The sequence below is a fragment of the Cuculus canorus genome, chromosome 21, assembly GCF_017976375.1.
Source record: "Cuculus canorus isolate bCucCan1 chromosome 21, bCucCan1.pri, whole genome shotgun sequence".
Taxonomy (NCBI): Eukaryota; Metazoa; Chordata; class Aves; order Cuculiformes; family Cuculidae; genus Cuculus; species Cuculus canorus.
In genome coordinates, this window is record NC_071421.1 from 6,761,171 (window position 1) to 6,788,612 (window position 27,442).

At 53.4% G+C, this 27,442-nt stretch overlaps 2 protein-coding genes across 4 annotated transcripts; both read right to left on the reverse strand.

Annotated features, from left to right (window-relative positions):
- Positions 1-141: 141 nt before the first annotated feature.
- On the reverse strand, positions 142-7,856 carry HTR6 (5-hydroxytryptamine receptor 6). 3 transcript variants are annotated; one of them, XR_008453226.1, is made up of 4 exons: positions 6,199-7,856; positions 2,335-2,493; positions 1,480-2,076; positions 142-1,285 (listed from the first exon to the last, which is right to left on the reverse strand). XR_008453226.1 is itself a non-coding variant. In XM_009556202.2 (3 exons), the coding sequence occupies exons 1-3, from the start codon at positions 6,922-6,924 to the stop codon at positions 1,663-1,665; spliced, it is 1,299 nt and encodes a 432-aa protein (XP_009554497.2). In that variant the 5' UTR covers positions 6,925-7,856; the 3' UTR covers positions 142-1,662. The 3 variants fall into 3 exon arrangements, 1 of the variants encoding a protein (XP_009554497.2); XR_008453225.1 differs by having other exon boundaries at positions 142-1,336; XM_009556202.2 differs by having other exon boundaries at positions 142-2,076.
- A 3,439-nt stretch (positions 7,857-11,295) lies between these two features.
- NBL1 (NBL1, DAN family BMP antagonist) lies at positions 11,296-26,155 on the reverse strand. The gene is made up of 4 exons (XM_054086016.1): positions 25,994-26,155; positions 14,813-15,007; positions 14,498-14,609; positions 11,296-12,610 (listed from the first exon to the last, which is right to left on the reverse strand). The coding sequence occupies exons 2-4, from the start codon at positions 14,980-14,982 to the stop codon at positions 12,353-12,355; spliced, it is 540 nt and encodes a 179-aa protein (XP_053941991.1). The 5' UTR covers positions 14,983-15,007; positions 25,994-26,155; the 3' UTR covers positions 11,296-12,352.
- Positions 26,156-27,442: the final 1,287 nt, after the last annotated feature.

The window sequence follows — 27,442 nt, forward strand, 5'->3', positions numbered from 1 at the left end:
CAGAGGATTTGTCCACAAGCCAACGCCTTATTACAAAGATGGGAGAGTGACGTATTATTGCTGTTGAACACTTGACTGGAAGAAGCAGTCACTCTGTCCATCTCTTGAAGCCCATGGCTGCTAACTTGGTGATCTAATGGACTTTCAGAGTTCACTGTGTATTTTTCTCCTCCTTCTTAGCTGGAGCTGTAGTCAAAGTCTGCTTTTATATAAAGCCGCTTGTGGAAAGGTATACATAATGACCTTCATGCTTGATCCGAAACCCAATCTATCCAGGTTGAAGGGTTTGATATTTGACCCTGTGCCCAGTCCTTCACCTGTCATGGTCCTTTGCCGTGGACCACTGGGCTGGATGTGGGCTGCAAGGGCAATTGTAGCACATAAATGACAAGTCCGTCATAAAACCCCTTGTTTGGTTCCAGGACAGACGTGGGCAATGGGGAAAGAGAATGAATGGACTTGCTTAGTATGTGGCTGCTGCTTCCAGCACCCCATACTCTGGGGATGCTTTTTATTCATTTGTGTAACCGTGAGCTGCAGGAGCACAATCCAACTCATTAGTGCGAGCTCAGAAATAGGCAGCATGGCCAAGAGTGCAGAGAGGGCGCAGCAGAGTGCTGCCAACCCATCCCCGCAGCTGAAAGGCACGTGGGGAAGAGTTTCCTAAAAGCACTTGTTGGTTTATATTTTAAGTGCCCCTTTACCACATCACTCGCTGGTGTCTCTGCTTCTGGCTGTGAGGAGGGTTTGGGGAGCTGGCATTGCCATCTAAAAGTCAATATTCATTTAGATTCTGTTGGGGGAGAGTGTATTTTCTAATTGCATCATCTAAAAATTGACGGATTATGAGAGCAGAGGATGATGGTCCCATGCCAAAACCAGGAAGCTGTAGGATGAAACCTAAAGGGAAGCTCATCTTGTTACTACTGTCAGGGTACCCACAGAGCCACAAACAAGTCCAACACCCACATCCTTGCTGAATATCCAGAAAGCAGCACTGAACATTTTGCATCCAATTTAATCCCCCATAGCACAGTGATTAAACATCATGGTTTCACCACAACTCACTGCTTTCACAGGAAACTGAGACAGCTACTGCCCAAATCGTGTGAGGGCATTAAACGCCACGAAGATGTGATGTTCCGTAGACTGCAGCAGACCGAAACCTCTCATCCATGAGTCGTGGGACTTGGATTCCACCGTTCCTCACAGAGCACTGGGTGAAAGAGCGGTGATCGGCTGAGCTATGTGAGAAGAAGCTGGAAACCAGAGCCTTGGCTTGTATCTAAGGAGACACAGGCTGGTGGAAGGGTCTGGAGCCTGAGGTTCAGAGTAACTAGGGATGAAAAGGCGGTGAGAAGCAGTTTGCAGGGAAGGGTGGAGGGTTTGCTGGTGGAGAGCAAAGGAGGGATGGAAAGAGAGAGAAACAAGGCAGATAAATTGAGCAATAAAACATGGCTTGGCACTGGCCATACCTACCCACAGAAGTACTCGACGTCAAGATTTTCTCCAAGGAGATGAACATTGCATTTGAAGAGGCTACAAAGCAGCAATGCCCGGGCAGGGAGATGCAGCAAATTGGTCCTCCAGGGAATTTGCATGGGGCTGGGGAATCCTTCCCAGCACACAGAGGTCTGTAATACCACGTTGGGATGCCTTCACTCAGGCCACAGGGTTGCTGAGCTGCTTGGGCTCTGCATCCAAGGGCTCCGTGTTGGAAAAGCTGAGCAAGCAGGCGGCGGGGGCTGGGAGCGCCCAAGGGCCGTCACCAGGCGGCAGCAGGCTCTGTTCGTTCCCCAGCACCCCGGAGTCAACCGAGTCTGTCTCAGCCTGCAAGGTGAGGACATTCTTGAGGGATGTGGCAGCGTGGGGTCCACTGTTGGAGTTCCTCATGGAGAGGGAGATGGCGCTGGGACGGGGCTCCCCGGAGTGCCGGCAGCAGGGCAGGTATTTGCCCATGGCCCTCTTGAAGTCCCTCATGAAGAGTGGGTAGATGATAGGGTTCATGGTGCTGTTGCAGTACCCGAGCCAGGTGAGAATATCAAAGAAGCCAGCTGGGACACAGCTGCAGACCGCCTGGCAAGGGACACGCATCAAGGATTAGCAGCCTTTCCTACCTCAGCCCCAATCCAGAGTGCTTTCCCAGGCATGCTAATGTCTTCCCTTTGAAGGAACCCTCCAAAACCCTTTTGAAAGGTTTTTCCTTCCCATTGTTCCCTGCAGAAATTGCATGTTTAGTCCAAGAGGCTTTCCAGCAAGACCTGCAGGCAACTGAGATCTAACCCAGCTGATTCAAAGGGAAAACCTGATGTAAAAGATCCCCTACATGCTTACCTGTGTCACATTGGTGATGAAGAAGGGAAGCCATGCCACAAAGAACATGCCCAGGAGGATGCCCAGCGTCAGGCTGGCCTTCAGTGCCTTCTTGCTGTGCTTGTTGGCAAACCTCCTGCTCTCCCTGCCAGCCATGGGCTCGCTCGGGGTGCGGGGAACCTGCAGTGGGAGATGGGACCGTGAGCGAGAGCTTCTCGCTGGCCTCCCGCTCCAAGCTGTGCTGTTGGGACGGCAAATCCCCTGCTGATATTTCTCTTCCTATGAAGGGCAGGAGGGTGGCACAGACCGCAGCCCCCAAACCAGAAACCAGGCAGAGGGAGCAACAGAAACCCTCAACATGGAAATAATTTATGGGTTTTGTACTATAAATAGAGACTTTTTCATTAAGATGCTGTATTGAGAGAACGGCCTCAAGCTGCACCAGGGCAGGTTGAGACTGGACATGAGGAAAAATTTCTTCACCAGAAGGGTTCTTGGGCACTGGGCAGAGGCTGCCCAGGAAGGTGGTGGAGTCCCCACCCCCGGAGGAGTTTAAAAGATGGGCAGATGAGGTGCTTAGGGGTCTGGTTTAGTAGTGGACAGGTATAGATAGACTCAAATCATCTCAAAGATCTTTTCCAACTGAAAGACTCCATGACAATCCAAGTCAGTTAGTGTTTTGCTAAGGATGGAGCCTTCCCTACAGAGACAGCTATAACTGCTGGTTAGAGCAGCAAACTAATTGTATTTTTAAAAGCAGGATTCGAACATTTCAGTGCACAAACACCACAGGTCAGTCCCCCAGCCACTCCTGCAATCTAAAATTAATAATTATCTCAGCCTTCTGCCATAATTAAATGAGGTCCCATTGCCATTCATCTTTCTGCCCAAAAATGAGAATAAGAATCACAAAGTGGTTTGGGTTTGAAGGGACCTCAAAGCCCAACCAGTTCCACCCCCTGCCATGGGCAGGGACACCTCCCACTGGATCAGGGGCTCCAAGCCCCATCCAACCTGTCCTTGGACACCTCCAGGGATGGGGCAGCCACCACTGCTCTGGGCAGCCTGGGCCAGGGCCTCCCCACCCTCACAGGAAAACATTTCTCCCTAAGATAGAGAGCACAATGAGGCTCCCATGATCCAAGAGGAGGCAGTTAGAGACTTGCTTGCCCAGCTAGACACCCACAAGTCTATGGGGCCAGATGGGATCCACCCAAGAGTATTGAAGGAGCTGGCAGATGTCCTTTCCAAATCCCTTTCCATCATCTTCCAGCAGTCCTGGCTGACTGGGGAAGTTCCAGGATTCGGGGAACTACAGGCCTGTCAGTCTCACCTCAGTGCCAGGGAAAGTCATGGAACAGGTGATCTTGAGTGCTATCATGAAGCACATGCAAGAGAACCGGGTGATCAGGCCCAGTCAACATGGGTTTACAAAAGGCAGATCTTGCCAAACTAACCTGATCACCTTCTATGACAAAATCACTCGACTACTGGATGGGGGAAAGGCTGTGGATGGAGTCTTCTTGGACTTCAGTAAAGCCTTTGACAGAGTTTCTCACAGCACTCTGCTTCAGAAACTGTCAGCCTCTGGCCTGGACAGGCGCACACTCTCCTGGGTTGAAAACTGGTTGGATGGCCGGGCCCAGAGAGTGGTGGTCAATGGAGTTAACTCCAGCTGGAGGCCAGTTACAAGTGGGGTTCCTCAGGGCTCGGTACTGGGTCCAGCTCTGTTCAATGTCTTTATCAATGACCTGGATGAAGGCATTGAGTGCACCCTCAGCAAGTTTGCAGATGACACTAAGCTGGGTGGAAGTGTGGATCTGCTGGAGGGTAGGGAGGCTCTGCAAAGGGATCTGGACAGGCTGGACCGCTGGGCCGAGACCAATGGGATGAGGTTTAACAAGGCCAAATGCCGGGTCCTGCACTTGGGGCACAACAACCCTATGCAGTGCTACAGACTGGGGGAAGAATGGCTGGAGAGCTGCACGGAAGAGAAGGACCTGGGGGTGCTGGTTGACAGCCGACTGAACATGAGCCAGCAGTGTGCCCAGGTGGCCAAGAAGGCCAACGGCATCTTGGCTTGTATCAGAAATGGGGTCACCATCAGGTCCAGGGAGGTGATTCTCCCTCTGTACTCGGCACTGGTGAGACCGCACCTTGAGTACTGTGTTCAGTTCTGGACCCCTCACCACAAGAAGGATGTTGAGGCTCTGGAGCGTGTCCAGAGAAGAGCAACGAAGCTGGTGAGGGGCTGGAGAACAAGTCTTATGAGGAGCGGCTGAGAGAGCTGGGGGTGTTTAGCCTGGAGAAGAGGAGGCTGAGGGGAGACCTTATTGCTCTCTACAACTACCTGAAAAGAGGTTGTGGAGAGGAGGGAGCTGGGCTCTTCTCCCAAGTGACAGAGGACAGGACAAGGGGGAATGGCCTCAAGCTCCGCCAGGGGAGGTTCAGGCTGGACATCAGGAAAAAAGAATCACGGAAAGGGTCATTGGGCAGTGGCACAGGCTTCCCAGGGAGGTGGTTGAGTCACCTTCCCTGGAGGTGTTTAAGGAACGGGTGGATGAAGTGCTGAGGGACATGGTTTAGGGATTGTTAGGAATGGTTGGACTCGATGGTCCAGTGGGTCCTTTCCAACCTGGTGATTCTATGATTCTATTCTATGATTCTAACGTCTCCTTTCAATATCTCCCTTTTTCCAGTTCAAAACTGTTCCCCTCATCCTGTCCCTGCACTCCCTGATCAACAGCCTCTCCGCAGTTTTCCTGGAGCCCCTTTCAGTACTGGAAGCTGCTCCAAGGTCTCCCTACAGCCTTCTCTTCTCCAGGCTGAACAACGCAGCAGAGATGAGTGACCTCGCAGAGCCCTCCAGCCCCACATCAGCTCGGATGGAGGGCAAGGTGTCCACCAGGGTACCCAAGGGATAGTCCAGGGCACCTGCCAGCTTCATCTTTTTAACTAGAGTTTGAAATCCAGTTTAAAAGGGGATCTGGTTAAAAATGGGGTCCAGGAGTGGGTGCTGCTTTTCCCCAACAGAGCAAAGCGCCCAAGCAGCCCCCAGTGCCCAAGTGCAGCACTGGGGCTGCAGGGCTTTGCGGTGGTGGTTGTGTGGTCCAAACACCTGCCATCTGGAGGAGAGAAACATTTTCTGACAGTGTCTGCTCTTTGATTCTCATTTTCCTTTCAAAGGTCTGGTTCATCTTCTCACGTGCAGGAGAACTGCCCGAGTCAGAGAGTCCTGACTACTTTCTTAAAAGAGAGAACAACCTAAATCAAGGTATCCAAAGGCAATTAAGTTTGTTTTTTCCCTGTGAGGTTGCAGAATTAAAGCTGCAAGATTTAGTGAAAATCACCTTCTCCTGGTGCAATACAAACAAGTGCAGCCCTGCTCTGGTTATAAAGAGCAGAAGGAGGTGTTTTGCAGTTCCCATTATAGATCAGGTGACAAAAATAGCAGCTGGCTCTTCCTAGTAAAGTGCTCTCCAGTATCTGCTATTTGCTATTATCTAAACTCCTTCTCCTCCATATCTCACGCCCACCACAGCCAAGATTTACGAATGGAAAGTCAGATAAGATTAAAACCCTCTGTGATGACGTTAGCCAAGAGGGGGGCAAAACTGCAATTATTTTGTGCTGCTGAGCATTTTCAGCTCTATCTTAATTTCTCTGCTTCTGCTCATGCTGTTTCTGAGTTCTGAAGCAGCCTAAGAGCACGGGGATAAGAAACAGGGCACCTCAGAGGACAATCAGGATTTTGGGCTGTTGTCCAAAAATCTCCCTCCCTGTGATCTGGTTGCCAAAGCCTTTTGCTAACCCTGGTCGTGAGGCCATCCAGAAGGCAGAAACCCCCTGGGTCTTCAAGGTACGACGTTGTTGTGGCCACCTTACCTGCAGTGTGGTCTCGTCAGTGATGGTGGCCATGTTGGAGGCGAGAGAAGCCACCTGCACCGCTTGCTTGCGGGCTGCCAGGAGGATGCGGCAGTAGGTGAAGGAGATGGCAGTGGATGGGAGGAAGAAGGTCAGGCAGGAGGCTATCAGGGCATAGGGCAAGCTGACCAGCAGCTGACACTGCTCCTTCTCCCCCTGGGAGGTGATGTTCAGGGACCGGACTTCAAACTCCAGCTTGTGCCAACCCATCTTGATGGGCAGGAAGGAGGCCAGCGCAGCCAAGGTCCAGGTGGCCAGGATGAGCCAGAGGGCTCGGCAGGAGGTCATTCGCAGCTTGTATTTGAGCGGGGAAATAATGAGCAGGTAGCGGTCCAAGCTGATGACACAGAGGTTGAGGATGGAAGCGCTGCAGCACATGACATCAAAGGAGTACCAGAGGGAGCAGAAGTCCCTCCACAGCACCCAGCGGCCATAGAGCTGGTTGAGCATGGCTGGGGGCATGACCACCAGCCCCACCATCAGATCGGACATAAAGAGGGACACCAGGAAGTAGTTGGAGGTGTTGCGGAGGGAGCGCTGAGTGATGATGAGGAGGATAAGGAGGAAGTTTCCTGCAGTGGTCAGCAGGATGATGAAGCAGAGGAAAGCGGCCACCCAGCTGCTCCCCACCAGCAGTGAGTGCTCCCCCAGCACACTGGCATTAGGAGCTCTAAACTCTCCCTCCATGAGGAGCTGGGAGACCTTCTTCAACTGTGACCATTGCCAGAGCCAGCTCCAGGGAAAGAAGCACCACCTCTCACTCTCCTCTCTGTCTCCGTCCTCCTTTCTCCTCTCCCCATCTTCTCCCACTCTCTCTCACTGGCAGTTAGGGCAGAGTGACATTCCCAGGAGCCGACCAGCAGGAGCAAGATTCTCCTCCCCATTACTCACAGCCAGACATTTCCTCATCCCTGCAAATCCCCTGGCACTGGGATGTCCCTGGATGCTGCTGCGGGATGCTGGGGATGCTCTGGATGCCAGTATGCTTGAGATGCCAGGGATGCTCTGGACGTGCTGGACCAGGAAATAAATCTGTACCCCAGGATGCTGGAGACTCCAGGATGCTCCAGATGCCAGGGACGCTCTGAACTCCAGGATACTCCAGATGCTCGTGATGCTCTGGACCCAGAATACTCCAGGTGCAGACTCCAGGATGCTCCAGGGGCTGGGGTTGCTGTGGACCCCTGGCGCTCAGGTCTTGCCCCTAGCTGGGCTCGGCTGCCTCTGTCACGGGGGCAGCAGAGCCCCCTGAGCTCGTCGGTGCCTGAGCTCTGCTGCTCCAGCCGGAGACCGCAGGGAGAGGCAGAGCAGCCCTGAGGAAAGGACGGGGATGCTCCCAGCCAAGCTCGTCCGAGAGGAGGAAGATGCAAGCCAGGAGTGTGGGAAGGTGTCTGTCCTCTCGCAGAGGTGTGTGCAGGGATATATGTGTATGTGTGAGCAGGTGCCAGCCAGACTTTTACCTGCCGCTCTGTGATGCACAGAAAAGGATGCAGAAATGCCAGTTCAGAGGAGGTGGGGCTGAGGAGGGGGTGGAGATGGAATGGAATGCTAATAGAAACAGGAATCTGGTCAAAACTCCACAAAGTGGCAACCAGAGAGTTCCTTTTTCCACCTTAAAAAGACAGACAGCACCGCATTCTGCCTCCCCTCCGCCAGCCACCTCTGCCCCCGCCACAGCCCTGGGCCAGCAGCGCTGCAGCCAAGCCCAGCCACCAGCACCGGACACGAGGCTCCATCCTCTGCACCAGGTGATAAACCCCCTCATTTTGCAAAGCCAAATGAAAAGCGACAAAACCCGTGCACAGCAGCCCCTAATCCCTGCTCGGGAGCAGCCGTGGAGAGGATGTCCAAGCTGGCTGCTTGTCCAGCTGTCTGCAGACAGGGATGGAGGGGGTGAGGGACATGGCTGCCCTCATGCCAGGACAGCTGGGGCCTTGTCCCTCCGCTCAGGGGTTTTTGGGGCTGGCTTCAGCAGAGCTCAGCTCCTGCTTTTGCAGCAGCAGCCCCAGCTGGACCCATGGCAACCGTGCCCTTTGGTGAGCGGGAGGCAACACAGGACAGAACCCAGCGGGTCCCGCTTGTTTCTTCACCCCCTTCACCAAATTCAGAAACCACTCCTGAATCTTTGAGTGCTGTCAGGTACCCGACACTGCCACCTCTCTCTGTCACAGCCAATACCTCGGGCTGCCTGGCAGAAACTCATTGTTGTTTTTTAATTACCCAGCTAGTGAAAGGTTTTTTTCTTCCAATTCCAGCTGTAATTACTTCCTGGAGGCAGCCCAAAGCTGAGGGCACCAACTCCAGCAAAAAATCAGAGCACTGCGTGTGTCTTTGTTGTGCCCTGGCTTCTATCCCTGTGGTCACAGGGCCAGACATTGCCCTTTCCTCCCTTCGCCGCTGCCAAAGATTCAGTGAACGCACTTCCCTTGGGAAGATGCTGTCACAGATGTGAAGCGCCAGCTGTGCATGTCCTGACCCCGCTGCACCCCATCCCACTGCACCCCAGCACCAGCTGTGCTGTCCAGCTGCCCACCCTGAGGCAGAAATTCCTCTCTTTACCAAGAGCTGCTTCTCTCATCACCTTTTCAACACCTTTGTCCTGCGATCCAGGTCTCTGAGGGAGGGACAGGAGATCCAAAGCGGAGCTGACCTCTGTGCATGGACACAGCCCATATGCACCCCAGGGGGCTTCAGGAGAGCTGGGGAGGGGCTATTGATCAGGGAGTGCAGGGATAGGATGAGGGGGAATGGTTTCAGCTGAAAGAGGGGAGACTGAGATGAGAACTTAAGGAGAAATGTTTTGCTGTGAGGGTGAGGAGGCCCTGGCCCAGGTTGCCCAGAGCAGTGGTGGCTGCCCCATCCCTGGAGGGGTTCCAGGCCAGGTTGGATGGGGCTTGGAACAACCTGATCCAGTGGGAGGTGTCCCTGCCTGTGGCAGGGGGTGGAATTGGGTGGGCTTTAAGCTCCCAACCCAAACCATTCCATGATTGTCCCCGCAGGATCTCTGTGCCACTCACTGGGAAGCCGCTGCCACCATGGGCTCTCCTGAGAGCTCATGCACGGTGTCTGCCCTCCCTCTGCTTCCCTCAGATCATCTCCTTGGATGGTCCCAGGCCACCCCTGCGCCACACTGTCCTGGCAGGCATCCAGGGCAGAGCACCCGCACGCAAGGCTCTGATCGCAGCAGGAGGTTTCTTTGGAAAAACACCTGTACCGGGAAACTCTCATTTCCTTGTCCCATCTGTGCTGGGAACAAGCAAGAGAACCCACCCCAAGCCCATACTGTGGTGGCCTCCCCAACAAGGATAAATAAATGCAGTGGCACAGATTCACCCCAGCTGGGTCCACGCTCAGCGAGGAGGTCATGCAGGAGCACAAAGCCACGCTTCCTCTCAGCCCTGCTGCATCCCAGCCTTCGGAGCATCTCAGTATCATCTCCAGAGGAGATTGGATCAGTTGTGTCCTCCACAACGAAGCACATGGGAGGCTTTGCGTGCTTGGTTTGGATGGGTTTGCTGGGGGAGTGAAGCTGAACCGATCAAAGCAGGTTTAAAAAAACCTGCGATAAAATGAGGTCTGACCCTACTGCTGCCCCTGCAGAAGCTTCTCTGTTCTGCGGCACTGCTGGCCCGTCTGGGCTCTCTCCTGTGCTGCGATTCTGGACATGCCCCTGCAGGGATCACGGTTTCCAACGGTTCCTCTCTCCTGTGCCTCTGGCAGAAAAAGCAAAACCACATTGTCAGCAGCACCCAAGGGTCAACACAACAACGAAGGCGCTGGGAGACAGAGTAGAACTGGAAGGCTGCGAGACCTTGATGAGGACATCAGACAGTCCGGTGCTTAAGGCTGACAGTGCCATGTACTTACGGGACCTCATTCCATTCTGTAACTGGGACAGCTCCTTCAGGTGGATTCTGGATGGAGCCTGGCTTGCTACATGTAAAGATTTGTGTTTTCAGCTGCAAAACAGCTCCCCACTCCCTGTCTCTGTGGAAGCTCAGGTTGTGTGAAAGGAGGTGGAGACGTCCTGCTCCAAACACCTTAAAACAGCAGCTCCTGGAGTTTACACCCTTGCCAAACCCAGCTCCTGTTTCACCATACACCAGTAAAAGGGGCCACCTGATGGTGCTGGGTGACCATGTGGGTTTCCCCACTGTTTCCTGGCTCTCCTGTAAAGCTCCCATCCCAGCCTAAAAAAAAATTTATCCTAATGCACAGGAGAGCTCCAGCCCCAGCAGGGTCCTCCCTTGCCAGCCCATCGTCATGGCAGTCACTGCCTTCACAAAGCCCCCAGAGAGCTGCTCTTCCAAATTTTGCAGGGCCCAGGTCTCAAAGAGAAAGACAAGGAGAGCCGTCTGCTTGCCTGGCACAGTCCCCCCACCCCTCTGGAGGTGGTGGGATCATTGTGGGACCCACTCCAGGGTCAGGCACAGATGGGAGCATCATCAGACGGTTTCTGAGGGCATAACCATGCTGGGTGGCCAAGCGTCAGTGGGATCAGGGAGTTGCAAGGATATGCTTGGCCTTGCCCAAGGAACACTTGATGAAAACAGCCCAGTGGCTTCCAGCCAAGGTGCTTGTGTCCTCTCCTCACCCACAAAACGGAAGTCCATGTCCATGTCCAAGTTCACCTTCCTTCACTCCAGAGGGCTCCGGTCAGGCCATGAACCTCTGGCTGCCTGGGCACGCCAGATCCAGAGTGTCACCTAGTGGCAACAGAGCTGATGAAGATGATCCGACCCCACCAACACACCTCCCACTTCCCACAGGAGTGGGACCAACAGCCCTCAGACCTCCAGGCTGGAGTGCGCCTCAGTGGCACACAATGCACAAGCCCTCCCCGGCCACATGCAGCCCATGTGCCGAGCATTCGGGGCTGGTTTTCCTCTTAGCAACTCTCCCTTCTCCTTCCCAATTTGAATGCAGCAGGAAGTCAAAGGGAACTCTGTCCTCCCATGCCCTGTGTCCTCCTGAGCTGCCTGGTGTCCTGAGGTGAACAGCCTCCACCCCATCAGCACGAGGAACCAAGAACCAGACAGGTGTCAGAACGTGGAGAAATGGGAGTCAGAACTAATTTATTTAAGAAAAAACAAACCTTGTTAAAAGGAGGGGAGGCATCGATTGGAAGCTCTTGTCAGGACAGTGCCAAAGAAACCAGCTTTATACAACAGAGAGAAAGAGGCAGCAGGAGGGGCCCAGGGCTGTTCCTCCACCCCAAGCTCCCCCCAGCCCTGTGAAGGTACCTCAGCATCCCACCACACATCCTCCTTCTCCCTCCACCACGATTAAAGTGCACCAGGGAGAGGGAGGAGAGGGGCTGGATCACATCCCAGTGTGAGTGAGCTCTTGGCCTTCCCCTGTGGGCCACGAAATGCCAAACCCCAGTGCCCAGCAATGTGGTAGCCCTGAAGAACAGCAAGGAAAAGGCTCTCACCACCACGGTTCCCACCAACCTCACGTACGCAGCCCCAAGGCAAATTCTGGGGCAAAACACTCCCCAAAAGCCACCCAATATGAGGGAGCTCAGGCTGGATGAAGATCCAGCAGGTGCCACGAGGAACAGTGCATCCACACCGAGCCCGTGTGTCCATAGGCAGGCAGGGCAGATAGGAAAAAGGGATGTCCTGCATACTCTAGGAGAGATGTGCATCTCCTGTGGGACTGTGGAGAGGCTGCATCCCTTCTTCCTCTGCCCTATCTATGAGCTTTTTAGAAGAGAAACACCTGAAGAACCCAGCCAAGGCTCCACAGCTGGGTCCACCCTGCAAACAGCCCTCAGGAGCCCAGCTCAGCCAAGCTTTGCTCTCTGCCAAAGCCCCCTCGTTCAGGCTCCTGCTCCTCTCAATATATTATTACTATTATGTGCAAGTAGTTTTGCATCAGAAACCCCCCAGCCTTCCTCTCTTGCCTGCAGCTCCAGCCCGACGTCCACCTCTCAGCCCTCCCTGTGCCTCCCAACATTCCTCCAGCCCGGGGTGTTGTAGAGAGCAAAGCATGAGGGAAGTTATTAGACAGGAAAGACTCCACCACCCCTCCCTCCCCAAACCCCAGCCCTCTCCCTCGCTCACACCCCTGCCTGCGCTGCCAGCTGCAGGGACAATCTGCAAGCACCAAGTCACTCCTCGCTCTCCTCCTCGTGGTGGTGGTGGTGGCTGGAGGCAGGAGGTTCTTCCATCTCCTGCTGGTGGTGGGCATAGTGGTGGGGGCCAGGGCCTTCAGCAGGCATGTTCTCCTCTGCGTTCAGGTAGACGTTGAACAGGGCTCCTTCGTGGCTCGGCTCCTTCCCACAAGCCTGGCAGCTACAGTGAAGGATCTTCTCCACCAGCTTGTCGACTCTGGGGATCTCGTCATTGCCTGGACAGTCCAGTGTCACCTGGGCAGAGGGACAAGGATGCAACGAGTGAGTGTGCAGGCTCCACACTCCAATGGCCATCCTGCTGCAGGTGGTCTGCCCTCCCTGTGCCCTGCAGGTGGCATTTTAAGCCAGAAGCAATGGCTTGGTGCCCACACAAACCCCCAGCCCCAGCCAGGCTCCAAGCCCAAGAACACCCTGGGGACTCCTTGCAGATAACAACCTACACAGACCTGGGGAAAACACAGTGATTTCCTCACAATGAGGTCGGGAAGGCCCTGGCCCAGGTTGCCCAGAGCAGTGGTGGCTGCCCCATCCCTGGAGGGGTTCAAGGCCAGGTTGGATGGGGCTTGGAGCCCCTGATCCAGTGGGAGGTGTCCCTGCCCATGGCAAGGGGTTGGAACAAGATGATCTTTAAGGTCCCTTCCAATGCGAAACAAGTCTTACGAGGAGCGGCTGAGAGAGCTGGGGTTGTTTAGCCTGGAGAAGAGGAGGCTGAGGGGAGACCTTATTACTCTCTACAACTACCTGAAAGGAGGTTGTGGAGAGGAGGGAGTTGGGCTCTTCTCCCAAGTGACAGGGGACAGGACAAGAGGGAATGGCCTGAAGCTCCGCCAGGGGAGGTTCAGGCTGGATATCAGAAAAAAATTCTTCACAGAAAGAGTCATTGGGCACTGGAACAGCTGCCCAGGGAGGGGGTCGAGTCGCCTTCCCTGGAGGTGTTTAAGGAAAGGGTGGATGAAGTGCTTAGGGACATGGTTTAAAGGAGTGTTAGGAATGGTTGGACTCGATGATCCGGAGGATCCTTTCCAACCTTGTGATTCTATGATTCTATGATTCTATGATTCTATGACTCTATGACTCAAGTGGGACACTGCTCCCAGGCACTACCGGCACACAAATATCAGTAGTAACTGTGAAGGCCACCCACAAACCATGCTGCTGAGCATCTCAGAGGGTTTGGACTGAACCATCTGCCCAAACGTATGGGCAGAGAAGCAAAGCTGAGAGCTAGGCCCAGCTCTCCTGTTCTAGGCAGCCTCAGAGGGCAGGTTTATGGCTCTGCGTAGATGATGAGTCTGAGGGTGATGGCAGATGGGCTGTGGGAAGCTCTTCTGGACATCGAAGGAAAAAACTCCCAAGTGGGAGGAGGCGACAAAGGGAGTGGTGAAGGGAACAGGCACGTGAGATGAGCATAGGGATGAACAATGTAGGGACTGACAGGAGATGCTTCTGCAAATCATGACAAATGCATCATTCATCACAGCAGCCGCCTTGCTTCCAGCCTCTTCCACCCTGGCATCTCATACGGGCTGAAGCACCTCCCATACGAGGACAGGCTGAGAGAGTTGGGGTTGTTCAGCCTGGAGAAGAGAAGGCCCTGGAGAGACCTTATAGTGACCTTCCAGGACCTGAAGGGAGCCTACAAGAAAGCTGGGAAGGGACTTTTTACAAAAGCATGGAGTGATAGGATGAAGGGGGATGGCTTTAAACCGGAGAGGGGCAGGTTCAGACTAGACATAAGGAGGAAATTCCCCGCAATAATGATGACCACTGGAACTGGTCACTCAGGGAAGCTGTGGCTGCCGCACCTCTGGAAGTATTCAAGGCCAGGCTGGATAAGGCCTTGAGCAACTGGATCCAGTGGGAGGTGTCCCTGCCCATGGCAGGGGGTTGGAACTGGATGATCTTTAAGGTTCCTCCCAACTCAAATTGTTCTGTGATTCTATGATCTCAAGACAAGGCAGAGTCACCCAAGAAACAACCTTGAAGGAGACTACGACTGGGGAAACCTCAGGGAAAGAGAAGGACTTTCCCCACAGTCCCCCCACAGAGCACACTTGAAAGCCCCTGATTAAAGCCATCCCCAGCTGTAGGGAGGACCATGGAGCAGGCACAGATACTCACGATTTCCCACATGGACTGGGCAGGCATGCAGGAGTCACAGTGAACCAGGGACTCCGTGGACTGAGGGAAGGTGTTGGGGACGCTGTAGCTGAAGCACTGTCCCAGGCAAGCCCTGCAAAGGCAATGGGAGGAATGAGGGCTCAGGGGAGGTACCTGCTCTTCCCATGAAAGGCAGAGAGAGATTTGACCTTCCCAAGACAGAGAGAGGGCAGCCGGGCAGAGGCTTCTGATGTGGATGACCACCCCCAGAGCCACTGCAGTGTCACCAAACAGAAATGGGCTGCATCCAGCTCCATGCTGAGAGTGGATCCGTACCTGTTCTGGATGGACTTGGACTCGCAGCCACTGTGCCCCACGATCTGTGTGATGTTCTTCGCCTCGCACCATGCGCTCTTGTCCGGGAAGAGAGCAAGCTTGTTGATGGGGGGCGGTGCAGCCAGGAGCAGCACTGGGAAGAGGGCACCAACCACAAACCATAACATCATGGCCCACTCTGCCGAAGTCCTATGACTGGAGACAAAGAGCAGTGCATTAGCAGGAAAGGAAACAGGTGAGCCAGCCCATTTCTCCAACACCACAGCAGTTCCTGGCTTCCACACACACAGGTACGTCCTCTCAGCATGCTGGCAGGTACAGCTCCCTCCACAGCCAAGAAGTCTCCTCAGAACAAGCCAGGATGAGCAGGACATGCTGCTCTGCCTCCTTCCTGGATACAAGAAGTGGTTACTATTACAAAAAGTGGAATATTTTGATTTAAGCTAAAGTAGAGCTCAGTTTCATCTAAGTGTCCCTCTAAGAGCATGTTTTTTCAAGCAGTGTTTTCGAGACCATGTTCACTCTTTGGAGATGAAAACACCTTCGGTTCACTGTGATCTGTGTTGAGCAGAGGTGTCTGCGTCTACAATCACCTCTGTCCGCAGTCTTTCCCTGTCTCTGACGCAAGGTCAGGCAGAGCTGAACCCACCTCCAAATTAGCGAGAGATTTGACTGTTGCGAAGTTCATAATAGTATTAAAATGAGTCCTTGGAAAGTAACAGAATATGCATAAGATTTCTGGGAAAATTTATCCACGTGCATGTAAGTAGGAAACATATTTTGTAAGCAGAAGTTGTCTTGTTGCGTGTGATTGATGGAGATCACTCCTCGTGTTGCCCAGCCCTGAGGAAGGAGACTCCAAAATGAGTCTTAAAGAGTTGATTTGCCAGCACTTTCAGTATCACCCTTGACAAAAGAAGCTCTGAGACAAGCAGGTACCTGCATTGCTTCCCCCAAGCTCTGTGCCAGGAGCAGCAGCGGGGCTGTCAGCATTTCCTACCCAAAGCTGCGCTGTGAGACATTTGCACAATGCAAGTGTCAATGTCACAGGCTGAGCTGGGTCAGAGGACAGAGCAGATTTCCCTTCTTCCTTTTCCCCCACCTTCAAAGCCAAAGCTGGCCTTGCTGCAAGCCTTCCAGAGAAAAGGGATTACTTTCCCGAGAAGGAAAATCGCTCTTCTCCTAGGAGTGCGCAGCAGGTGTCGCTGCGAGGCAGCAGCAAGAGCCGGACACGCTGGAATCCTCAGTCCAGAGGCCACGAACCCACAGAAATGGCCCACAGAGCATTTGTTTTTATTGAGCCGCACAAACTCAGCCAGTGTTTGCTTTGGGGGAACGCAGTCTGAGGGTAACGGAGCCTTTTTCATTGAACCGCAGAATGGTTTGGGTTGGACAGGACCTCAAAGCCCATCCAGTCCCACCCCAGCCACGGGCAGGGACCCCTCCCACTGGATCACTTTGCTCCAAGCCCCATCCAACCTGGCCTGGAACCCCTCCAGGGATGGGGCAGCCACCACTGCTCTGGGCAACATGGGCCAGGGCCTCCCCACCCTCACAGCAAAACATTTCTCCTTAAGATCTCATCTCAATCTCCCCTCTTGCAGCTGAAAACCATTCCCCTCATCCCATCCCTGCACTCTGTCAACAGCCCCTCCCCAGCTTTCCTGGAGCACCTTTCAGTACTGGAAGCTGCTCCGAGGTGTCCCTGGAATCTTAAACCACACATAAACCTCCTTCACAAAGGTTCTTGGCCACAGTTCGTTACCACCCCAGAGCAAGCCCACGCAGGGTTTCCGTGCAGGGCAGCTGAGTGTTGAGCCAAGGTGCCTCCATCAACTCTCCCAGTCACTGGGGAAAGGCAGATGGAAAAGCATCATAGAAACAGGGAAATTTTTTCCTGTGTGGGGTTTGGATGGAGGCACAGGGAAAGGCAGACATTTATACTTTCTAAAATATTTGCTAGAATCATGTTATTTGTTATTTCCTTCTATTTATTTATCCAGATGAAGATCCAAAGCCTACACTGGAAAGACTCCTGTGGATTCCCGTGGCTCCTGGGTCCAGCCCTCTAATGCTTGCCAGGGAAGGAGAGGAAAAAAAAGCCTTGTTTATAAGAGTCTGGTGTCAGAGCTGGGGAATCCCGGTTGGGCGTTCCCTCGGACACTCACTTGATCTGCATAGTCTTCACTGAGGCATCCGTGGCCAGAGGAGCACCACGTTTATCTGAACTGTTGAGGTGGCCGACTGATCCCCTCTCACAGCTCCAGCTCAGGGGCGCAGGGGGTTTTGCCCTGTCATCCCTCCATTGAGCCCAATCTCCTAGATCTGAATTGATAGAGACACGAGAGAGAGAGAGATGTTTCCCCATCCTCCATCCCAAGGCAGCCAGAAAAGGGCATCCTCATTGCCTTTGCCCTGGGCTCTCTGAAGGAATCAGCTGGGGACTCTGCTAAAGTTTCTGATTCTCTGGTGACACGGGAACCGCAATGGTGTGACAAACCAGCCCTGCGACAGCCCTGGTTCCCTGATCCTCTCACACAGTCCCAGCACTTGCCCATGGGAATCCCACGGGTCCCTGTGGAGAATTCCTGCACAGAGCAGGGTTTGCAGGTTTGGGGTTGAGGTCAACGGAGGCTTTGAGTGCCTGAACTTGCACTGCTGTTAATGAGAGCAGTGTGGTTGAATACATTTGACCTGACAACTCGCAGAGTTTATTTCCGCCCCCTGATTTCTTTTTCCATTTCAGTGGGGGAATTCTGCAATTCCTGCTCGGAAGAACACAGCCAAGCAGCACACACACACACTTAGTTTTCTGAAATGAGCATCTCTCATTCCTCAAATGCCAGCAGCTCTGTGCTGAGGAATCCCACTCCCAGGGGCAAGGCCGAGATCAGAGCTGGGATGTGACCCAAACAGCAATCACAACCCCCCGGGGAACAGCGAAATTCCTCTGGAGTCAGCACACAAGTTCACTTCCACATGCCCGATTAGAGAGCAATTTCCTTCTTTCCAAAGACGATGGCTGTTTTTCTCCCCAGGTTTCTCTTCACACCCAGCGGCAAAAGCACAAACATTTCTGTCTGCGCTGACAGCCCTGCTTCCCTGGGACCTTTTGATTGCCCTGGAGGGAAACCACAGAGAAACCACAGAGGGGTTTCTGCAGCACCGGCTGGAGCAGAGCCATTGCCAGAGTGGCACGAAGGATCAATTCTGAGCATCTGGGCTCCTGTCTCCCTCCAGTACTGAGAGGCAGATGAGTGCAGTTGTGCGCTGCTGAAGCACAGGACCTGGCCTGGATTCAAAAAAAGCACTGAAACATCTGTTTAAGCCCCCTCCTTTCCTGAGCAAGGATGTCTCCATAAGAATGGCACCGTGGCTCAGCTGAGGTCTGGTTTGAAGAGGGGCTTTCAGCAATGGGGGAACCGGGCACCCACTCAGAGCTGGAGCAACCACAGCTTCACCCCCTTCTTCAAGGAGCTCAGGTGCTGAGCACTTCTATATCCCACCAATTTTAAGTCCTGAACAGGCCATGCCCACATGGCGTTTTTCTTCTCCCAAGAATGCCCTGGAATCCACAGGGTTTTAGTAAGTACCAAGGTTTATGCTAGTGCCTTAGAAAACATCAGATGCAGCTAAGTTTGGGAGAGAGCTGGGGCTGGAAGCAGCATGTTCGCTGGCTGAGTTCAAACCAGTCATGCGAACAGAGCTGCCACTAAAACCATTCATCTGACAGCAGCCACCGGGTAGGAGACAAAAGCACCGTGTTCCTTCTCCCCCCAGCTGGGAAGGGAAGGGAAGGGAAGAAGGAAGACAAGGCACTCAAGCAGGTTTGCAAACTCCTGATTAAATGAAGGCATTGAGCAAATTCCTCCGTGACAAGCTAAATTACACGTTGCAGCCCCTAAAGGAACAAGTGTGTGCTCTGCAGCGCTGACCCCAGCCCTGGCCTGCTGGTGGGAGCAAGCGTTTCCCCACACACAGGCCCTTCATTCTCTTCTCTGCACCAGGGCACATTTTTTTCCCCACCAGTCAAAGCTTTTCAAGCAGAAAGTTCAGCTCAGCTCTGGCTGAGCCATCAGCCCGTGAGGGTCTCCCCCCTCTCTCTCTGCAGGGAACCACATGGCAGCTTCCTCCACCATCCCTTCCGCACGCATCTGAGAAATCAAATGAGTCAGCCCTCGAGCCTGGCACATCCAGGACTCCAGAGACAAACAACCTCGCCGTGCACGCACAGCTGCAAGCCTTGTGGTGAACAGCCCTGGAGCCCTTTTCCAGCCTGTTCCCAGGCCCAAGGAGCTGTGGGGCAAAATTATAGAATCACTGAGGTTGGAAAAGACCTCTCAGCTCATTCAGTCCAACCGTCAGCCCAACCCCACCGTGCCTGCTAAACCCTGTCCCCAGGTGCCACATATACACAGTTTTTGAACCCACCCAGGGATGGAGACTCCACCACTGCCCTGGGCAGCCTCTTCCAATGCTTTCTTTCAGTAAAGAAATTTTTACCCATGTCCAATCTAAACATCCCTTGCTACAACTTGAGGACAATTCCTCTCGTCCTATCACTTGTTTCCTGGAAGAGGAGCCCAGCACCTGCCTTGCTACAACCTCCTTTCAGGAGCTGCAGAGAGTGATGAGGGCTCCCCTCAGGCTCCTCTTCTGCCCAAGGCTGATGGGTCTCAGCACTCTTTCAGGCCCCAGTGAGCCTGTCAGGAATCATTAAGGTTGGAAAAGGCCTCTCGAATCACCCAGCCCAGGAGTCCTGCCTGGTTTGAGATCCAGTGGGAGGACACTTAGATGGTTTATGTGACCTAGAAGAGCTCTTTCCTTCCATCCCAGCATTCCCAGGACTTTCAGGAGTCCCACAAACAGGACAGTCCCTGCCAATGCCTGGAAGCAGCTGGAAAATCTACATTGTTACATCGGCTGGAGGACAATGACAGGAATTACCTCAGACGCCCCGTTCCCACCATCCAGCCCACAGCTGTTCCTGGGCATTTGGAAACCAAACACTTCTGGGGGAAAATAAAAAAAAAAAAAAAACACTAATCAGTTTTACTCTCTTTTTCCAGTGGGAAGTTTACACCGCAACACAAGAACACAAGGCATGCCTGTAGGCGGACATGGAGAGCATTTCATGAGGAGTTTAATATCTTTATAGGTACTTTTCCTATCCATAACCTTGCAGTTTTGCCAAACATAAAAGCACAGACATAGGTATGTTGGGCTCACAGCCACATATGCAGCATCCCAGGTTCTGAGAGACAAACCCCCAAGATTTACAAACCGTGCACAGGCTCAAAGCCTGTGACTGCAGCACAGAAATTGTGTTAGCTCCATGCCGGAGCTATGGAAAATGAGGTGGGAAGCTGGGAAACGGCCTCACCCCAGTGCCTGAATCGGTGACTCAAGTTGCTGTGGGAGACGCAGGAGAGCTCAGCAGAGATGGCCAAGGTGAAGGTTCCAGCTCCTGGTCTGCATCAGAGCTGGGACCTCCACCTTCTTCTCCTGCCTCCCTGGACACACGGCCATCCTGCTCCACAGAGCCAGCTTCCCATCCAGCCTGGCCCTTGTGCTCCACCACAATGGGCTGCCAAGAGCCACCCCAGGCTGGGGTTAAGACATGAACCCCCGCAGTGCCAAGTCCTTCCTTTGCGTTCAACCCATCATTCGTACCGTACCGCTGAGAAAGGCCGCTGCACAGCACTGCCAGGAGAAGAAGCGACCCCAAAGACACGCTGCCAAGCAAACTGCTCTGTGCCTCAGTTTCCCCACTTGTAAGACCAGAGACAGAGGAGCACCACACACCAAGTGAGCTGGCGGGTGCAGAGAGAAAAAGCATGGTGAGGTCTGGAATGCCACGCTTCCTTCGAGAGAAGAGTGAAGGGACATCTCCCAGCAGCCCCCACCCAAAAGACACAGCATGAGCGCTTCGACGAAGGTGCTCAGGGGGACGCTGAGCTGCGGGAAGGTGGGAGTCAGGCTGGGACATCGCTGGGCAGCGGGGGGTCCTGCAAGGACACTGTGTTGCAGGGCAAGGGGCATCACTGCCCAGAGAAGAGTGAGCTCTCGAAGGACTCTGGTGGGATTGCTCCAGTGCCTGGAGGTGGCCAGGAGAGAGTTCTGCTGCAGGTAGCTGCAAACACTGAAAGCAACTGGTTATGCAGGCACCTAAAATGAAGCAAAGGTTCAGGGAGGGATGGATTTGGAGGCAAATGGAAAGAAACATCTGTCTGTCCCAGAGAGATCCAGGGCACAGGGCTCCCGAGACACAGGATTTTGTCTGTACAGTAACTTCTGAATACTACAGGGATCTGCTGTTTAGGAATCGCAACTCAAATAACGCTTGCTTACATGGAACAAAATAATATTACAGCTCAGCATCCGTAGGAAGAGGTTAAATCTCAACAGGGAAGACTGGGAAAAAAAAATGAAATCAAACCAAGTGATTTTATTCACTATTCTGCCCTTTGGTGAAATTTGCATTCAGCAAAACCTTCAATAGCGTCACATTTTCAATCTGGCTGCAAAAACCACAAAATACAATGTTCTTTAGAACTCTTGAGGACTCTGCTGTGCCTGCAGCAGCCCAGATCAACCAGGATGATGTCACGGGAGTGGGCAGGGAACTGCGCACTGAAACTGAGCTCTAGAGGCAACTCCTCAGGACTGTGGACAGATGAGTTTAAATGAGCACAAGAAGCCTCTTCTGAGCTGAGCTTCAGCCTTGCTTTGCTTTGCTAAGCTGCAAAAACTGGGAAAAAATTACAAACAAATACAAATTGACCTACCATAGGACGATGTTTGATGTTTAAAATGCACATTCAATCCTAAAAACATTTTGATAATGGAGCAAAAGCCATGTCACTTCTCACGGTGGATCTGGCTGTCTCTGCTGCTTCCAAAAGCAGATGTGAGGGCTTTTCTCTCCGTAACATTCATTTTCACTCGAGCATGGTTGGGCAACACACAGAAATAAAGCAGAAACAGAGAGAAGCAGGGCAGCAGTTTTAAAGTCCTCTCTCCTCCCTACTTTGGCCAGGATTTCAGAAGGCCTTGGTACACTGGGAGTTTAAATCTGGCACCTCAACCATGCACTGAGAGCTCAGGAAACTCATTTTATGCAGCTGGAAAAAAATCCATGCTCCTTTACCTGTAAAAGGCATTGGAAAACCTCCTAGGGCCTTAGACAGGCTCAGAATGGGGTCCTGAAGGAGCTCTGCTGGAAAAGGGACATGGTAATGGCCCGGGGAGGAACCAGGGTAATAAAAACAGGTTCTGGTCATTTATTTCAATTGCTCCATTTCTTCAGCATTAACAACAGTCATGGCCAGGAAAACCCATCAGCCTAAAGCACAGGGATACATCCTGGTGCCACAGCACCCTCCAGCGCCTCTATCCAAGCACCTGCTTGACCCAGGGGGCTGTGCAGCCCCTGAGAGCAGCGGCGCAGGCGGGATGGGAGCAAAGATCAGCTGGAGACTTCGGGAAGGAGCCTGGTACCAGCCTCTGGCAGTTTGGGGGAGCAGCAAGACTGGGGTTCCTTGGTGAACTGGGAAAGGGGGAGCGTACAGGCTTTGTCTGAGACCCTGTGCGAGGCAGGACGAGTCTGCAGCATGCTTTGGCTGGAACAGCTCCCAGCAGTGGGCTGGACTGGAGCGCGCTGCAGGGAATATGAGAGACAGGCACTTCCAGAGGCAGCTGTTTGCAGCATTGCAGCCAGAGGCCCTGCTCGCATGTCTGGACCTGACTGAGGCTCAGCTCCCTCCTGTGTTTCCCCCAGAACTGGTGTTTCCCACACAGCCAGCCCACACGCTTGCTGCTGCTGCAGAGCACGGCAGGGCCAGCGCGTCAGTCTGCTGGGGCGGAGGGCGTGAGCAACAGTGGGAGGACCATGGGTGTCCAAACGTGGACCACGGATCCCAATCTCTTGGAAAATCCCATGCAGGAACAGCAACCGCTGCCCTCCAGCTGGGCTGTGCTCCCTAAGAGCTCCTCTGACCCCTGCATGAAGCGGCTTCCCACACCATGTGGAGACCAGCTCCATCCTCTCCTCCTCCACGGCATCGCTAACCGAGAGCCTGACCGCTCTCGCTCCTGATGGCATCTTGCTGGCTTGCTCCAGAGTGCACAATCACTCTGTTTCCCTTGCAACTGCAGCCACAGCTTCTCCCCTCCTTTTTTGGTGCAAACAGCGGCGGTAAAATCCACACAGCGGTAAAATCCACACGGCCTCTGGGAAGGGTCCCAAGCACCGTTCACTGTTCCGTGTGCTGGATTTGCAGGCAGCCCAAACGATTCCCCCTGGGAATCTTCTCCCAGCAGGACCAGCTCTGCTTTCACTTGGAGTGAGGTAAACTGGGACCGGCTCCTCCAAATGACTCCACTGGTGCAAATGAGATCAGAATCTGGCACCGCTCATCTTACTCAAAACAAGCATAACTGGAACCAGACAAAACCAGTTCTGGTACGCAGTGGCCACCAGGATGATTACTTTTCCCATTTCGCACACATGTCGTGGAAGGCCATCCTGCTGTCGGACACGGGAGCTGTTTCAAACACCAGCCCCACTCGCTTTACGCTCAGTCGGCCATTCATTACCAAACTTGCATGAAACCTCCAGCCGTGTCCTGCGCAGTGGGGTTGCGCTCGCAGGATCAGGTTCCCAGCTGCTGGAGTGAGAGGTGGGAAGAGGGAAGGAGAAAAGGGCTCACAGCTGAAGCCGTGGATCTTCCAGTGATGGTTCAGGATCGTTCCTACAGTTTCCTTCTCCCTTTACACCCGTTTGGGCCATATTCTGGCCACAACAGCAGAAATCCAGCTGATGCGAGGGCTGTTTTGCTCTCTTTTTTTTAACCTCTGCTTTCACTGCACCAGCCTTCCTAGTTTTGAGGACACAAACCCCAATGCCTGATTTATTTACCCATTGCAATATCTCTGATACCAAAGCATAAAAACAGGCGGCACTGCGGGGTCAGAGGCTTTCAGGGGTAATGAACAGCTCACTGTCCCATCGGTATTTCCAATTGCTACCAGACGGGGCTGACCACATCTTGACATTCAGACGCTCTATCCTAAAACTGCAGGATCAAGCCCAGCAACTGCAATGAAATCAAACTGGGAAGGGACCACCAGTCTTTTCCCTGCTCTGGACAAGTCATGTGTGCTCGGTAGCAGAGGAGGAGGCTTAACCCACATCGGAGAAGTAGTCAAAATGAGGTCCCAACCATGACGCCATTTCCAAAGCTCAACTTGGAAGGACTGAAATCTTGGCTGGAATGGGGTTTGTGACCCAGCCCGGCCCCACAGCTGGAAGAAAGGAGTGCTGGGCTGCTCCGTTCCCACCACCAGTGCTAATTTATGCCTAGGAAAGCCCTGGCCTGCACCACCCCGTGTTGCTCCCTCCCTGCACAGCACTGTGTGAGAAGCAAAGCTCTGGGAGACAGCAGGCACAGATCTTGGCAGAGCTAACGGGAAGCGTGGGGCACAGACCATCCTCATTCCCACTCCAGTCTTCCCCAAAAAGGATGGTTTTTATCAGCAAGACAGGTTTTTAGGAGCCTGATTTGAGTGGCTTAAAAGCTTCTTTGCCCTAAGCTGCACTGGACTTGCTGGCACTCTGGTCCTCACAGGGAATCTCTGAGCCTGGTGGCTGCAGAGGAAGGGCTTTACCAGCACATTTGCAAAGGAAAGATCGGGAGCAAGGCCTTTGGATGGAAAAAGTCCCCAGTTCTGCCTGCCCTGCCGCTGCTGTGGCTGCAACACGGGAGTTTGCAAGAGGTACTGCTCACACTGTATTGGAAACAGCACAGTGCTAGAGGAGGAATAACTGCCCAGCAGTTCACTCTGCTGCTTGGGCAGGTTTCCCGCGACTGTAGAACTTAACATGATCTCGGTGACACAAACACACATGTGAGCAAAGTTAGTCCAATATGCACAGGTCTTCAAGGCTACTTTAAAAGCAGCATGGCTTGGGGCCCAATCCTGTACCCTTAACTCCCTCCAGCTTGAGTATTTTCCTCGCCCTGGAAAGACTGGGACCTCAGGAACTGACTTGTTCACCCACTTTGCAAGACCGCAAACTCCCCAAGCTAGAATTCAGCATAGAGAGGTCAAGCCAAGAGCCCCGATTCTTCTCAGGGCTGTTTGCAAACACTTGGGATTTTTATACTGAATGCAAATTCCATTTCCCATCCTGCGGTTTGCAAATTTGAGGCGAGCTGCCTTTTTTGAGATGGGAGATTGCCTTCACAAAGCAGAAGTGCCCATTGTGTACAGACAGCTGGTTTGCGGCTGGTTGGACATTAGAAAGAAGATGTTAAGACTACAAATAAAGGGAAAATCTGGGTCTCACTGCACCCCTAGGATCTTGCCCACTCATTTCAGTGGAGTGCAGATTTTTCCCCCCAAACGCCGCGTGGCAAAGCTATGGTGCCCCAACTCCACAAATACTTCACACAGGCTGTTTTTTTAATTTGATGGGGTTAATCCTACACATAAAAGTTAGATTGAGGAGCAGAGCAAGCGATTCTCATAAGAAAAATGCTGGTAGGCAACAAGGGCTTGTCCATATCAACTTTAATGCAGCCTGAAAGGAGCTAAAAGCCTGTTCCATCCCCGCAACATCTCTCAGAGAAACAGAGAAATCCCAACTGTGCATCAAACACAGAGATTATTGTACAAAACAAAGAATTGCTGCAAAGACAAACCGAAATACTGTGTTCCAACTCAAGGAGCAGGTAGGGATTTATCGAATAAAAGCCTTCATAACATTCCAGCGAGCACAAAACCCATCTGCAGGATACAAGGATGTAAATTCATCCTCAGCACAAACTTTTCAAGTAACAGAAGTTGAATTCTCATCGACGGACTGAGCGTTTCTGTTCTTGTTCGACACCGGGGATGGATGGGAGGACTCCGCACCGCAGACGTGCAGCTCCCCAGTCCCTGTTCTTGTGTTTTATGTGAGTTAAAGCGGCTCAAACACCGACTGCACAGCAGATCCCCCGAACGTCCACCTCATCTGCAACCGATTTCAGCCGGGGCGAACCCTCCCCATCCATCACCGGGATCAGAGCGGAGGGACGGGGCGGAAAATCTGGTGCTAATCAGCGGCGAGGGGGAAAGCAGCCGGGGCGCTGGGCTCGGGGGGACACGGGGGACCCGAGGCCGAGGGGTACTCACCACTCAGAGAACGGCGGGCACAGCCCATGGGCTCCGGGGCCGCGGGCGGCTACAGCCCCGCCGCTCCCGGCGGCTGCCGCATCCTCGCTCCGCGGCCCCCGGGCTGCTCCCTCCTCCTCCCAGCGCTCCCTCCTCCCTGTGCCACCTCCCTCCTCCTCCTCCCGATGCTCTCTCGCCCTCCCTCCCTCCCTCCCCCGGTGCCGGGCTGCGGGCAGTGCCGCCTTCCTCCTCCTCCCGGTGCCTCCACCCTCCTCCTTCTCCTTTCTCCTTCTCCTTCTTCTCCTCCTCCCGGTGCCCTCTCCCTCCTCCTCCCGGTGCTCCCTCCTCCTTCTTCTCCTCCTTTCTCTCTTTCCTCCCTCTCCCTCCTCCTCCCGGTGCTCTCTCTCTCCTCCCGGTGCTCCCTCCCTCCTCCTTTCTCTGCTTCCTCCCTCTCCTTCTCCTCCTCCCGGTGCTCTCTCCCTCCTCCTCCTTCTTCTTCCTTCTCCTTCTTTTCCTCCTTCCTCTCCCTCCTCCTCCCCTGGTGCCCTCTTTCTCTCCCTCGCTCTCTTAGAAAATGAAGAGGAAGGGAAAAGAGGGAGAGAAGGAGGGATGGAGGAGAGCACCTGCCCACCTTGCCGGGGTTCCCACCGGGTTGCAGCGAGCCCCAAGCAGCCCCCGTGCCGCCCGTGCCCTGAGAGTTAAGCCCTGGGATGGATGAGGGCATTTCCCAGACAGAATTCAGTGTCAGATATTGGACTTTGGAGGGATCTGCTTTGCAATCAGTATTTGAGCCGCTTTAGCTCAAAATAAAATAACAGGGACTGGGGAGCTGCACATCTGTGGTGCAGAGTCCTCCCATCCATCCCTGGTGTCAAACAAAATTGCAGAGTGAAGAACAGAAACTCCAGCACATGGCAGTCTCTGGACCCCGTAGCCCACAAAACTCACAGCCCCCAGGCTGAACCCGGGGCACACACTCTGGCTGCGTCATGAAGCGCCCAGAAATATTGTGGGCAGCTCCCTAAAAGCAACTCAGAACAGCAAACCTCGGTCTTAAGGTGGTTTCCCTGCGTTTGCTTCTGCAGAGACACAAAATCCAGCTTTGTCTCTCACTGAACACAATTTAAATGTATTTAAATGTAACACTTGACGGAGTTCTTGGGGCAGAGCCCTACCAGCAGTGCAGGCTTTGAGAAGATCCTCCAACACCAGAGAGGACGGGTTTGTCTTTTTCCTTTTTTTCCCTTCCTCCTTTTCTTTTTTCTTTTTCCTTTCTTTCCCTTTCCCTTCTTTCTTCTTCCCTTTCCCATTATAGAACTCCCATCCAGACACAACCACAGTGGATCCCCTTTTGTTGCTACCTCTCAGTTATGACAACCGTGGAGACAGACGGGCTCTGTCTCTGTAAAGGCACAATTCATCTCACAGAGGCCTCCACATTACATTCTGGCACTGCACAAATCCAAAGCT